At 45.3% G+C, this 12,927-nt stretch overlaps 1 protein-coding gene across 1 annotated transcript in view; it reads right to left on the bottom strand.

Moving 5' to 3' along the window:
• The window catches only part of RYBP (RING1 and YY1 binding protein), a 43,168-nt gene that overhangs the window by 29,769 nt on the left and 472 nt on the right, over nucleotides 1-12,927 (bottom strand). Inside the window, exon 2 of the mRNA XM_064667176.1 lies at nucleotides 12,307-12,432. Within this exon, the coding sequence (XP_064523246.1) occupies nucleotides 12,307-12,432 (126 nt within the window). The remainder of the gene's footprint in view (nucleotides 1-12,306; nucleotides 12,433-12,927) is intronic.

The raw sequence follows: 12,927 nt of genomic DNA, 5'->3' as shown, positions 1-12,927 counted from the left end.
AAACTACTCATGCTTGTGGCAGTGTAGTACACAGTTGTACAACTTCAGAGTTTTGAATTCAGAGTCCCAGTGGGAAAGTCAGGCTGGCTTAACACGTAAAAAAATAAGTAAAGAGGAGAAAAAACAAAGAGATAAACTACTGCTAGATAGTATCCCTCACTCTCCCTGCACTTTAGGGAAAACCCTGAGAACTGGCACAGAACTGTAACAGGTACATCATTACAGGTCTTTTTTTGCATTATTTGCTGGACATGCTGGGCTGCTGGCAGAAGGAATGCTTCTTCCAGGCACAAGCAGTGAGACTGTCCTCATATTTTACACCTCTGTAACTGCACAGGCTGAACATAGGTGATCTCCCATGCATTCACAGAGTAGGTCTGTGACACAAGGACAATGTTCAACCTCCCTGTTTGTCAACGATTTTTCTATCAATTTAGTAATTTGTAATTGGAAAAAAATGTCATCCTCTTCATAGAGATAGGACAGCTTTTCTTTACCATAAAGTTTCACTATCACTTCTCTGAATGCTGATTCAGTCACAGTGACTCTCAGCACAGCACTGTAAATTCCCAGTCTGTACTTGTACCTTCCCAGCTGATGCAACCCAGGAGCCTTAACAAACCCTTCAAAGGCCTAAAATTCTGAATGCAAATGTGTGGTCCCAGCTTGCAGAGGTGCTGCCAAACTGACACTGTCAATAAGTCATTTAATGAAGCTCAAAAGTCCACAGTTTGAGCTCTGCTATTCCAGCCTGTCCTTGTGTACAGCCTGGCAGTCCCATGGACACTAACAAAGCATGTCTCAGGATGCATTAGATCTTCTTGACCTCAGAAGTTAAGCAACTCACAACTAACTTGACTCACATCCGGCAATAAGTACTTCTAATTAATGGCTTTTAATTGCTGCCAGAGCACTGCATTCCCACACCCATGATGAAGCATGTTCCTTGCTCTAACCCGCATGTAAAATGGCACAGCTCTGACAACCCCATGCCTTTAGTATGCAAACACCACAGAGCTCAGCCATTCCTCCAGAGCCTCAGAAGCAAAGGTATCACTGTACATGAGAGAAAAACGTGTACAAAAACTACCCACCACACCATTCCAGGAGTTGCAACATCACTTGCTTTCTTGCTGCCCCTGCTTTTAAATGATTATCTTCGAAGTTCAGAGAAAGGAAGATAAGCATTGTTTGTTAAGTCTGACTTCATGTGCAGTTTCTGAGAAGACATTTCAGAACCTAAAGTGCTTTCCAAAAATGAACTTTGCCTCCTATAAGCTACGTGTGGACTTCATACTGCATTTACTTTACAGACAGGTAAACCTATGCAGGTGAGCTATTACCGCGTTGTCCAGAGTCACAGTGAGTTAAAAGAGGGGAAAAGAAAGTCTCCACAACAAGCAGTGCCCCACTCCCTGTACTAGAGTGTACACAGAAACACCCACCAGCCACCCAGAACACTTTCCTCCCAACACTCAGGGTTTCCATATGTGCCACTGACCATCTCTGGACACTGAGATAGTGCTTACATAAGGTTTGCAACCCTGTATCCTGAAACAGTAGTGCTCCTGCCCACCCCAAGGAAAGCCCACACTCACTCCTGATGGGATCACTGCTACACCACCTCCACAGAAGGAAAGAGCCCGGAAAGGAGCAAAGCAGCCATTGAGGAACAGCTGCTGCAGGTTAACTCATCCTCCCTGGGCAAAGCTGGATGATGCCCAGCACACCAACCTCAGTCCTGCTGCCACAGACCACCACAGCACCAAGCTGTGCCTTGGCCAAGCCACCCACCACCCTCACTGCCACGTGCTTTGCCTTTTGCTCTGACAAACCAGCACTGTCAGGCACTATTACAGTAACTTCTGCAACCCACGGGCTTCACTTTCAACACTTCTCCTCCAAATAAGACCCACAGCCCTTCAAATCCTACACTGGTATCAGGCAGCTGCCAGTCTTTCCTACACAAGTCAAGCTACTCGTGTGTAAAACCAGTGAGACACACACAATTCCCCGGAAATACTTCCCCATTTTTACGGATTGCTAATGCTATGCTGAATCAGAAACATTTCCTAGAGCTTATTAAATATTTTTGTTAAATTGATCCACACCCATGGACAACAAATGAAAACGGTTTTATTTCTCTGTAAGGCATCTGTGATAACTGAGCAATGGCAGCAAACAGGCACCAACCAGCTTCCTCACCCTATTAGCATTACAGAGGAAAGCCTCCCCTTCTGCTGCTAATGATGTGCTCTACCCTGTATCCCCAGGAGACAAATGACTGCACTGGCTGATTGACTCCATCACAGGGCCATCATCCATCAATGTATTGCCTCTCTTATTGAAATCTCATCTCAGGAAGAGAAAGTGCTCAGTGCCACTTCCGAAAAAAACAGTGAAAGCACTTTCAGAATAAGAGCTCCAAGATATATAATGAGAGCCAAATGTCTCAGCAGAAACACACATTTCCAACAACCTGAGCAGATCAGCATGCTTTGTCCAACCAGGGCAAGGAAAATTTATACCCTTCTGCTAAACTAGATTTTGGTTTTTGTATTAAACAAAGGAATGAAACATGTACCATAGACATAAATTTCTTGATCAAATTAAAACACAGACAGTGAATACAATCATATAGATTAAAAAATGGCAACCTGAGGATATTTAGCAAACTGATTTTCTAAAGCATGAATTCCAGCATCTCTTACACAGGCTGAAATCACATTAACATCACGCAAGCCCACTGACATCTGCAGAAGTGGGAAGAAAATACAAATCCTTCCCCATGTGTTTATTTAGTACACAGATAACAAAAAAAGAAAAAAAGGGAGCAATCCAATTCCATTAAGAAATACCCCTATAATATAAAAAAGGCTGCACATTTGGGACCAGGGTGCAGGGGGTAACCTGTGCTCAAGACTCGTGGGGCAGTGTTCTGATCAACTTTAGATCACTGAAACCACCAAATTCCAGTAGTTCTGCATCCTCTGTCCACCTCCCCGATTCCACCATGTAAAGTTGCTCATGAATTACCCAGAAACAGTTCCACATGCACAAAAATAATTTAGTTCAGGTAAAAATACTTTAGATTATGATCAGTCTGACGTCTGTCTACTCAAAAATATAAATCTGAAGAGGACAGTTTTATCTCAAGCAAGATATTTTGTCTCACTTAGCACCTCTGCATGTTACAAACAATTCATCACAACTCTTGAAATCCCTATCAACAATCTGCTTGAGAAAACATGTCTAAACATTTACTCCTTGTTTAGCCCTAAACAAAATCCAAAATTGACTTGTTTTGCTTCCATTTTATTTAAAGACAACCAATCTGGTAAAGTCCTCAAACTAAAGTTTCTGGAACTCCTGAACAGAGACTCACAGAATGGTTTGGGTTGGAAGGGATCCTAAAGACTAACTTGTTCAACCCTCTGCCATGGGCAGGGACACCTTCCACTAGATCACGTTGGTCCAACCCGGCCTTGGACACTTCCAGGGATGGGGCAGCCACAGCTTCTCTGGGTAGCCTGTGCCAGGGCCTCCCCACCCTCACAGGAAAGAATTTCTTCCTAATATCCAGTCTAACCCTGCCCTCTGTTCAGCTTGAAGCCATTCCCCCTTTCCAGGCCCTTGTCCCAAGTCCCTCTCCACCTCTCCTGGAGCCCCTTTAGGCACTGGAAGGGGCTCTAAGGTCTCCCTGGAATCTTCTCTTCTCCAGGCTAAACAATCCCAACTCTCTCAGCCTGTCTCTATAGGACAGGGGCTCCATCTCTCTGATCATCTCTGAGGCCTCCTCTGGACTCGCTCCAGCAGCATTACATCCTTCCTCTCTTGAGGTTCCCAGAGGTGGGGTCTCACCAGAGCACAGCAGAGGGGCACAATCTCCTCCCTCTCCCTGTTGTCCACGCTCTGGGGAAGGAGCACAGGACATGTTTTGCTTTCTGGGCTGTCAGTGCACATTCCTGGGTCACGCTGAGCTTTTCCTCAACCAACACCCCCAAGTTCTTCTGCCCAGGGCTGCTCCCAGTCCATTCTCCATCCAGCCATGATGGTTGCATAGTCCCCCCTCTCTAGGCTGCCCAGGTCCCTCTGGATGACATTCCTTCCCTCCAGCATGTGACCACACCACAGCTTCCTGTCATCAGCAAACTTGCTGAGGGTGCACTTGATCCCACTGTCCACACCAACATGTCCATATTCCCATATAAGCTGTAAACACTGTTTCTGGAAGTTTGCACCTCCATACAGCAACTGACAAGAAGCACACACCATGAATATTAAATATGGAACATCTCAGCTCCCAACAAATTGCCATAAAACAGATACTTCAAAATGTTTATCAGTCAGAAGGTCAACATCTATTTTACAAGACTTTTGCTTCTGCAGCAAAGAACATAATTACAAATTTTTAGTACTTTGATCTCTGTAGCATAGGAATGTACTCCACAATCCCAGGCCAGTGTCTCAAATAAGACCATATACAGTTCAAAATCAGGTCTCCCAGCTTCACAATCCATGCTTTAGAACCCTAAAACCCCATTTTTCTCATGCATTTCCAGTATTACTTAACAAAAGATTGGCTGTGGTTGTACTCTGAACTTTCAGAAAGACAGCACTTCAATAATAAAATATTATCAAAACAACAGCCAGTTTTAGCCAGTTCATTTTGGTTTTTGCTTGAGATTCACATAACTCAGAAGACACTGAGCTACTGAACAATCAAACTAATCCCACCACACCAGCAAGGAGAAGTGATGCTTTTCCCCTCTCATTTATATTTGAGCCAGTCAGAATTACAATCTTTCCCATGTTTAACAGGCAGTGAATTTGTTGATGTACCAATTAGCACTCTGCTACAAAGAACATGCTCCTAATTAATAGCTGGTTTATGGGAAGAGCGATGTTAAGGATCTGGTTGTATCTCCAGATGTACCAAAAAAGTGTAAAAGGAGCTCTGGTTGATGTAAAGGAAATCTGTCTGCACAAAGAGACAATCAATGTATTTAGCATATGTCAGCTGTAAAAGGAACTTACATAAATGTAATAGAGGTATTTCCACATTATTTCTGTTGTATCCTGTACTCCTGGACATCTGCTTAGGGTAGCTTGGATGGGTTACTCAGTACTCACAACCTGCTCTTTTTGCCATGTCTTTTATAAACATGAAATGGCAAAAAGGAAAATTTTCCCCTTACCTCTCTGAAACCTGCAGGCCTTAAGTAAATAAATACTCATAAACCCTCCTGTAAGACCCCTTCCCACTGGAAGTGCCCCAATTTCTCGTTTTACCTTGTGAAGGAGGAGCCCAGTGCAAAGAGATGTAAAGTACAGCTGCAAGACACAGCCACAGAGAGACTCTGCATGAATCTTATTTCAGGGTAGAGCTACATGTTATGAAACTCCAGCTCACCTTGCGAGTGACCTACATTGTGGGACTGGAACCCACTAACCTACAGAACCACTCGAAATCCCACTAAATAGGTCAGTGGGTTTCCTCATAAGAAGAATTCCCCAGACAAGGATAGATGCACATCAAATAAAGGACAAGCAGAGCACATGCATCCCCTAACGCAGGAGTGCTCCCCGAGCCGTATGTCCCACCCTGCTGCTATATCCCTGCATGCCAGCAGGGCTCCCCAGAACTGCCCTCAACTTCTGTGTTTCTCACCAAGGGACCCTGGAAGGGCCTGTCTGTTTGTTCAAGCCCAGTGGAGCAGTAAGAAAAGGAGAGGCACCACAGCAGGGAAAAGAAAGCCTACCAATAATGCACAGCAAGTCTTGCAGCTGCTGGAGCACAAGTGACACCTGATTCATGATCAGCAGTGAACTAGCCTGGAGTTATGGCAGGGGTGTCCAAGCTACAGCACAAAAGCCAGATGTAGCCAGCCAAAACAATCCATCTAGCCCATAGCAGATTTCCTGACACCTTTCATCCCTCATTTGTCTTGGGTCTCGTGCTTTTTTTCAAGGGCCCAACAGTTCAGCTAAAACAGAGCCCCAGAGCACTGCACACTGCTGGGGAACACCAACACAGCACAGGACAGCCAGTCAGGATCCCACAGGAGCCAAGGGTGGCCACAGAGAACCACGCCTGCATCCACCACTTCCCGCCTCTCAACTATTACTCCAGGCAACACTGCACACTTTCTTATTTCTAGTTCATCCAATTCCACTGACCAGAGGAACCCACGTCCGGGTGCAAATACACCCACCAGTCCTGCAAAGGCAGCAGCCCCTCCACACCCAGCTGATGGGAACATGAAACAATCAGGGCAATTAAGAAAGGCATGGAGAGAAAGTTGCTCTTGCATTCCTCTGCCTACCAGTTCCCCACAAGGACCTGCCAGGAGCAAGGGGTCAGTATCCCCGTGGACAGGACGCCTGTTCGCAGCAGTAAAAGACTTGCATGCCCTCTCCTCCTACATGCACATACATACTTTGATTTAGATTCCTGTCTCCCAAGAAAGCAGTTGATGGAGGAAGGGAAAAATGAATAATATCCACACTGCATATTATCAGTGATATATTAACATGCTCAGTGTTGCAGTTTATCCACTAGATCTTTTGAGAGTCTCCAAGAGAAATCAGAGATTGACATTAAATCCTACCACCCACAATTATTTAACCCAAACGGGTAGTCCACATAAATATTATAAGCACCCCTTATCCATGCTGAAGATTTTACTACTTATTTTAGCAAAAAGATCTTTTTATCCTAATAAAACCAGGAAAACAACAGGTACAGCAATCATTCCTTAATAGGACAGTTGGGGAAAAGAAGTGGAAGAAGCAAAGTGATCACAGGAACCACCACACTCCCTACTGCATTTGTCACCAACAGCATCTCAGGTACCCAAATCTGACAACCGTAGCAAAGGGGTATTGCCTTGGTGCTGCACGTCAATACTGAAGATCTTCCCTGCTGAGAATGATTTCCCAGAGGTGCTGAGATCTAAGAGAAATCCTGGGGTGATGGTAATGAGATCATTAATGCCAGAGCCAAACACTGCAAAGAGCAAATCAGGACACAACTCTCACTTCTTTCAAACAGCTGAAGTACAAGACACAGATCTTACACCAGGGTTATGCTTGCACCAGGTAATAGCTCATCTGAAGCTGAACAGCTTCATCTGCTCAGATGAAGCCTCACAGACTAACTCCCTGCCAGTTTAAAAAATAAGTGTAGCATGAATCTGTACCAGTAGTCAGTTCATAATGGATCAATACTCCAAGGCACATGGCTGAGACAGCTGGGGTCCTGCAATACAAGTCACAAACTTAGTGTGTGGTCAAACCACAGCCCCAGAACTGAGGGACTGCTGCGAACCATCAGCATTCTCTTGTCAAATGCTGTTTGCTCCTGTCCTTGGCTCCTCTGCCCTGGTGGCTTTGCCAGACTTAGCAAAAGTACTCCAAAGTAACAGCCACTTGTAGGCAGTGTGGGTAAACAAGGTATGAGACAACAGAGACCTCAAGAACTCCTGGTATGTGGGCAAACATTTTGCTAATAGGTATTGTGCATTCCAGCACTCAGGACTACCTAGGCAGAGTTACACTGCACTCTCCATCACCAGCACAGCAGTCCCTGAGGGGACACATCCTCAGGATGTGGATGGCCTGGTGGAACACTGGCAGAGCTCCAGGCTGGTACTGACCACGCTTCCCTCCACCTGATCCAACAGCCATTTAACTGCAGCGATCGATGGGAAAATCAGGGATGATTTAACCAGAGATCTAAACAGCCAAATAGTAAAACAAGTGTTCCAGAGTAAAGGCACCAACATCCCTTCCACAACAGCTTTTTCCAGATGAGTTACATATTGCATTTTAATAGAAATTAAGCCACTTAAAGCCCAGTTCTAATGTTAAAGAAAACCAACCTAATGCAGGCGAAAGCTGTCTAACTTGAAAGAACCTAAGTAAACCACTTTGCTTCCAGCCTACAGCACAGCCCCACACCAAAGTAAGCGCTTTCAGAAGAACATTTCTACAAACACATGGCAAATAAGCAGGGCACGTATTAGTTGTAGGAAGGTCAGGATCATAAGCCTGATTCCTCATTCCAGGAATAGCAGGACTATCTGGTGCCTATTCTGGTCAGCCCAGCTTGGATGCAGAACAAGAGAATACTTTTCCACGGTGACATGGACAGTGGTTTGCATCCCTCAAGGCACTAGCTTAGATCCTGCAAACGTGCAAAGGAATTTTCTGGAGAACTGAAGGGGAACAAAGGCCAGTATCTGTGACACCTGTTCCACACAAGAGAATATTCATTTTAGAATTATGATTAACAGTTTCAGCTTGGCCTCCCCTCAGAAATAAGGATGGCAAAAGGGTGAAGCAGTACTGACATTATTCCTTCAGCACTCCACAATGAAGTGTGTATCCACATCACTTGGTGCAAACTCCAAACCAGGCACTTCAGGCATACAGGTATTAGCAACAAATAAAACAGAAATGCTTATTAAGTGTACACCTTGCAAAGGACACACACACTCTACAACTTATTAATTTTGTACTTTAAACTCCCATTGTTTTATTAATTTGCATGTCAGACATCCAGTTGTTGCTTTCACATGTTCCACCGACTTTAAGTGTATTTCTCTGTACTCAAGGCACATTCATGATAAAAGGATGTGGAGTTCAGACAAGGAAAGCACTTATCCTAAAGTTAGAGCAAAATTAACATCGGAGAAGCTCCACCACATCGCAGGGCTTGCCTATTTATCCAACAGGAAAGTTTCAGAAAACAGTATCTCTGAAATCAGGAGGGAGCAAATATTCTCCTTCACAATGATGCCTGAAAACAATCCCAAGGAGAAACACTTCACAGCCATGTCTGGGAGGAGAGAGGAAGTTACAAGAGGTGTACAGGAACATAACATATATAAACTATCAAAGAACCAAAGGAGAAGAGGAGCAAGAATACCATTAGGAAAACCAAACAAAAACAGGGACCCATCACCTGCCCTCAAATAGGAACTGACAGCTCCCCATAACGGGAAATACGAGGCCAAATCCTGCCCTCACAGTCTTAGGAAATCCAAAGTAAACTTTCCTTCCGTGTTAGAAGTAGGAATGGATATTGGAAAGGAACATGTGGAGCAAACTTCCCAGCACAAGTTTTAATTCAAGCCTTCTCCTGTGTGCAGGAGCTGGTGTTGCTACACCAAAGCAAACCACCAGAAGAACTGCAGGACACAAGGGGTGACCAGCACCAGTTCCCTGTGCTGTAACACCATTCCAAAAATCTCCAGGAAAGGAAAAAAGCATTGTACACCCCAGCAAACACCTTCCCACCACTCACTCCCAAGCCAGCTGCTTAAATCATGGGCTCATCCAGCTGAGTGTTGGGTTCAGCTGAGTTGAACACAGCCTGTATCTTTGGCATGATCCTCACAAAAAGAAAACAGTAGAAAAACTCAACATACTTGCTTATATAGAAACTAATAAAAGTTTAACCATAAAATAGCAAGAATCAGGTTGAGGAAAGGGAGTCAGTGACATACTGTAACAAATCCAGCATTCAAGTAAGTGCCACAGGTTTAATGTAATCTGTGCATGACAACTCCCAATTCTTCAGAGATGGATTTGACCTAATTTTTATTTAAAAGTGCACCTGAAATATTTATAAACAGCTTCCTGAAAAAATACTCAGGCGCAATTTAACTGTTTAGCCTCTACAATGATTTTGACTTGGCAGGTCAACTCTGAAACTGTGTTTGAAGCTCCTTTTACGAGATCCTAGGGAAAGGGGATAGTTGGATCTGAGAAAATAAAACTTCTAACTGCTGCCAGCCACCCCTCCCACACGCCAACAGATCATATCAAGTCTGAAAAAAAATACACACGGTGAGAATTAGCTAAGGGCCTCACTAGTTCTTAAATCAGAGAAAATTTATCAGCCAAAGTAAATTCCACAACAAATAACTGGCTTCAGACTGGAGGGAGGGGGGAAGTAGGTCATACCAGATCTTAGAAAAACCCTGGGCATACTGTAATTGCACACAATAATTTGATGAAAACCAGTTGCCTCACCATGCCTTTCACTACTTGGTTGAGGTTTTTCTTTAAAGTGAGTTTGATAAATTTCCATAAGTGTTACTGAAGTAAGTCACAATGAAGCAAGGCAGTTTTAACTGTGGAAGTGTCATCAACTTGTCAAATTGCAACTTAAAAGTCAAGCTCATCAGACACCTTATATTTCAAGTAATAGATTATCAATCATAACTCATTAAGTATCTTTACATCAGTCATTTATTTAAAAAATTCTGAAGAATTTCCCCAGCAGTGACTTGCACGTCACATACTATAACATTCAAAGTAACACCACAAACAGCTCTGACCTCCCAGGATTTCCCAACACACAATGCTCCCTCACAACACTTAATCACTTCTGCTTTCTGTTGTATTTATTCATAAATTATACAAATATGCAAGAAGACATGATGGGCCATTGAATATTTTAAATACTTTCTCAAATTCTACAAACAAAAGCAATTTTAAAAGCAGCAAAAAATGAATAGAAAGCTGATGAATTAAATGAATTAAAATTAGAAGCCATTCATAAGGGTCCATTAAAAGCTAAACAGAATTACAATGTTCTAGACCCAAGGATCACATCTGCAAGTAAGGCTACAGCTCTTAACCTGAAATCATCGACTGCTATCCCTCTTAATAGCTCTTTAAAAGACAAAACATCCTACTACCTCAACAAACAGTTTGAAAATTATCATTTAAAAAAAAAAAAAAAAGAACAAAAGTAAGGGCACGTGAGAGCAAGCTGCTGCTCTCCAAATGAACAGCAGCATGGTGGCCAATGAAAATAATAGTGTCTGATACAAGATCCATCCCATATGGGCTCCTACATCTCATTAAGGCTCTCCTCCCACCAGCACCCAGGCACATGCTTGACGTGAGGCCGCGGGATCGTGGGGACCGCTCGGCTACGCTCTGTAGTAGCACAGCTACAGACCAGGCGACTGCAGGATCAACACGTTTTACCTGAGCCAACGGGGAAGCCAAGGAAACAGAGACCCACAGGAATCAAGCGTGCCGGGAAGGTTCAGTTGGCACCTAAAGTGAGGCTGGACGAGTCAAGAAGCAGCACAGAATGCTGCTGTCCCAGAAGCTCGACCTTATTCATGCTCCAACTAAGCTACTCACAACTGGTTTAAGTTCAACACCTCTGTACAATTTGTAAAAAGCACAGAGATACTTGTAGCCCGTCGTGCACCATAAAACACACCGTGAAGCACTACAGCACTCTGTTACTGTAACTCAGAGTTTCAATAGCCCGAAAACACGCTGTCCATTAAAAATGCAGGCACTTCACTTTGCCTAAAGAACAGTGCGAACAATAACAACCCAACAAGCTTTCACCTCCTCTGTCAATCAAGCCAAGACAGCCAAGTCATGCAAACAGCCTGCTGATGAGAGCACCTCAATACACAGCTGCACTCAAAGAACACCACGCCTTTCACAATGGAAATCTTACGGACTATTTCCTTGGCAGAGCACAGCAATGGGAACTCAAATTTGGAAGGTACAATATGAACAAAATCAGGAATCAACACGGTAGAAACAAACCACAAAAAGACAGAAAAATCAGAGCACCGCACGCCTGTTTTGGCGCCACCTGATACCTCCAGGACAAACTTTCTGAACCTCTTAACTGGGAGAGAGCAAGTTTTGGGGCTTTTTTTTTGAGATTAAATTAAGCACAGTACGTTAGTTTCACCGTCTCACAGACCTCCACAGTTACTCAGCGCAAGGCAATCACAGAGACCTGACAGCTAAAGCTTTCAGAAATCCGCACCATTCCCACACTGAGCACAAAGCCGATTCCTTTCTGATGACAACAGTCACGGAGAGATCAACATCTCAGGGAGGGAGTTGTTGTTCTCATGGCATCTTTAGTTTCAGTCGTTTCCTTTCTCTCTCCCTAATCCTCAATCATTTCTACTCCCGTAAAAAACACGGGTAAACCCGCACCCAAACCACAGAAAACCATCTGCCTCAAACCACAGAGTGGCTGGCTGTGGATCTCCAGGAACAAAAAAGCACAGAACAACAAAAAGATTCCAGGTTGCTGCCACATCAACGAAACATGTCTTCCAGCTCCAATTAAACGCTTGAAAGAGGATTTTTAAAATCCACAAGCTCGTGAACAGGGACAGAAGGGGCTGCACCGAGAGGAAGGGGGGGGTGCAACCGGCCGATGTGCAGGCAACAGCGAAAAAAATCAACAAGTCGGCGCAGCCCAGCGCGGAGCAAAAGCCGCGTCGGAAGGTGCGGACGTACCTTGTGGAGGTGCCTTTCCTGACATCGCAGATGCTGCATTTGAAGGCTTCGGCGCTGTTCCTGAAGGTGCACACGCTACAATCCCAAAAGCCTTCATCGGCTGCAGGTTTGGCTTGCCTTTTCGGCCTTGAGGAGGGGGAGGGAGAGGGGAAGCGTGTGTGTGTACGTGTGTGTTTGGGGAGGAGGAGAAAGGCGGCGGGGGGAGGAGGGAGAGGAGGAGGAGGAGGAGGAGAAAAAGAAAACACACACATGAGAAACCATGTTACAGAGCCCCGAAACCAGCGCCTGCTCGCACCGCCGCTCTCCCCCGGGGCCGGGAGCAGCCGACAAACACGGAGCGGGGCCGGGCCCGGAGAGGTGCGGGGGGCGCCGCGCTCCGCCCCGGCCCCGCCGGGCCGAACCGCGCCGGGCCGGGCCGCCCGCGTCCCCCCGCCCGCGGCGGGAGGGTGGGTGGGTGGGCAAGTTTGCGGGCTGGGAGGCGCGTTCCCTCCTCCACCTTGTTAAACCTCCCTTTGTCTGGGAGCGGCGAGTGCGCGGAGCGGGGAGTGCGAGGGGAGCCGCCATGGCTGCGCTCGCACCGCACCAGCCCTGGCACCGGCGGCAGGCTGGGAGACACCGGCA

This window comes from Pseudopipra pipra, chromosome 11, assembly GCF_036250125.1.
Source record: "Pseudopipra pipra isolate bDixPip1 chromosome 11, bDixPip1.hap1, whole genome shotgun sequence".
NCBI classification, from domain to species: Eukaryota; Metazoa; Chordata; class Aves; order Passeriformes; family Pipridae; genus Pseudopipra; species Pseudopipra pipra.
Note: the sequence above shows the minus strand (reverse complement) of the source record. Positions and strands in the feature narration are given on the sequence as shown.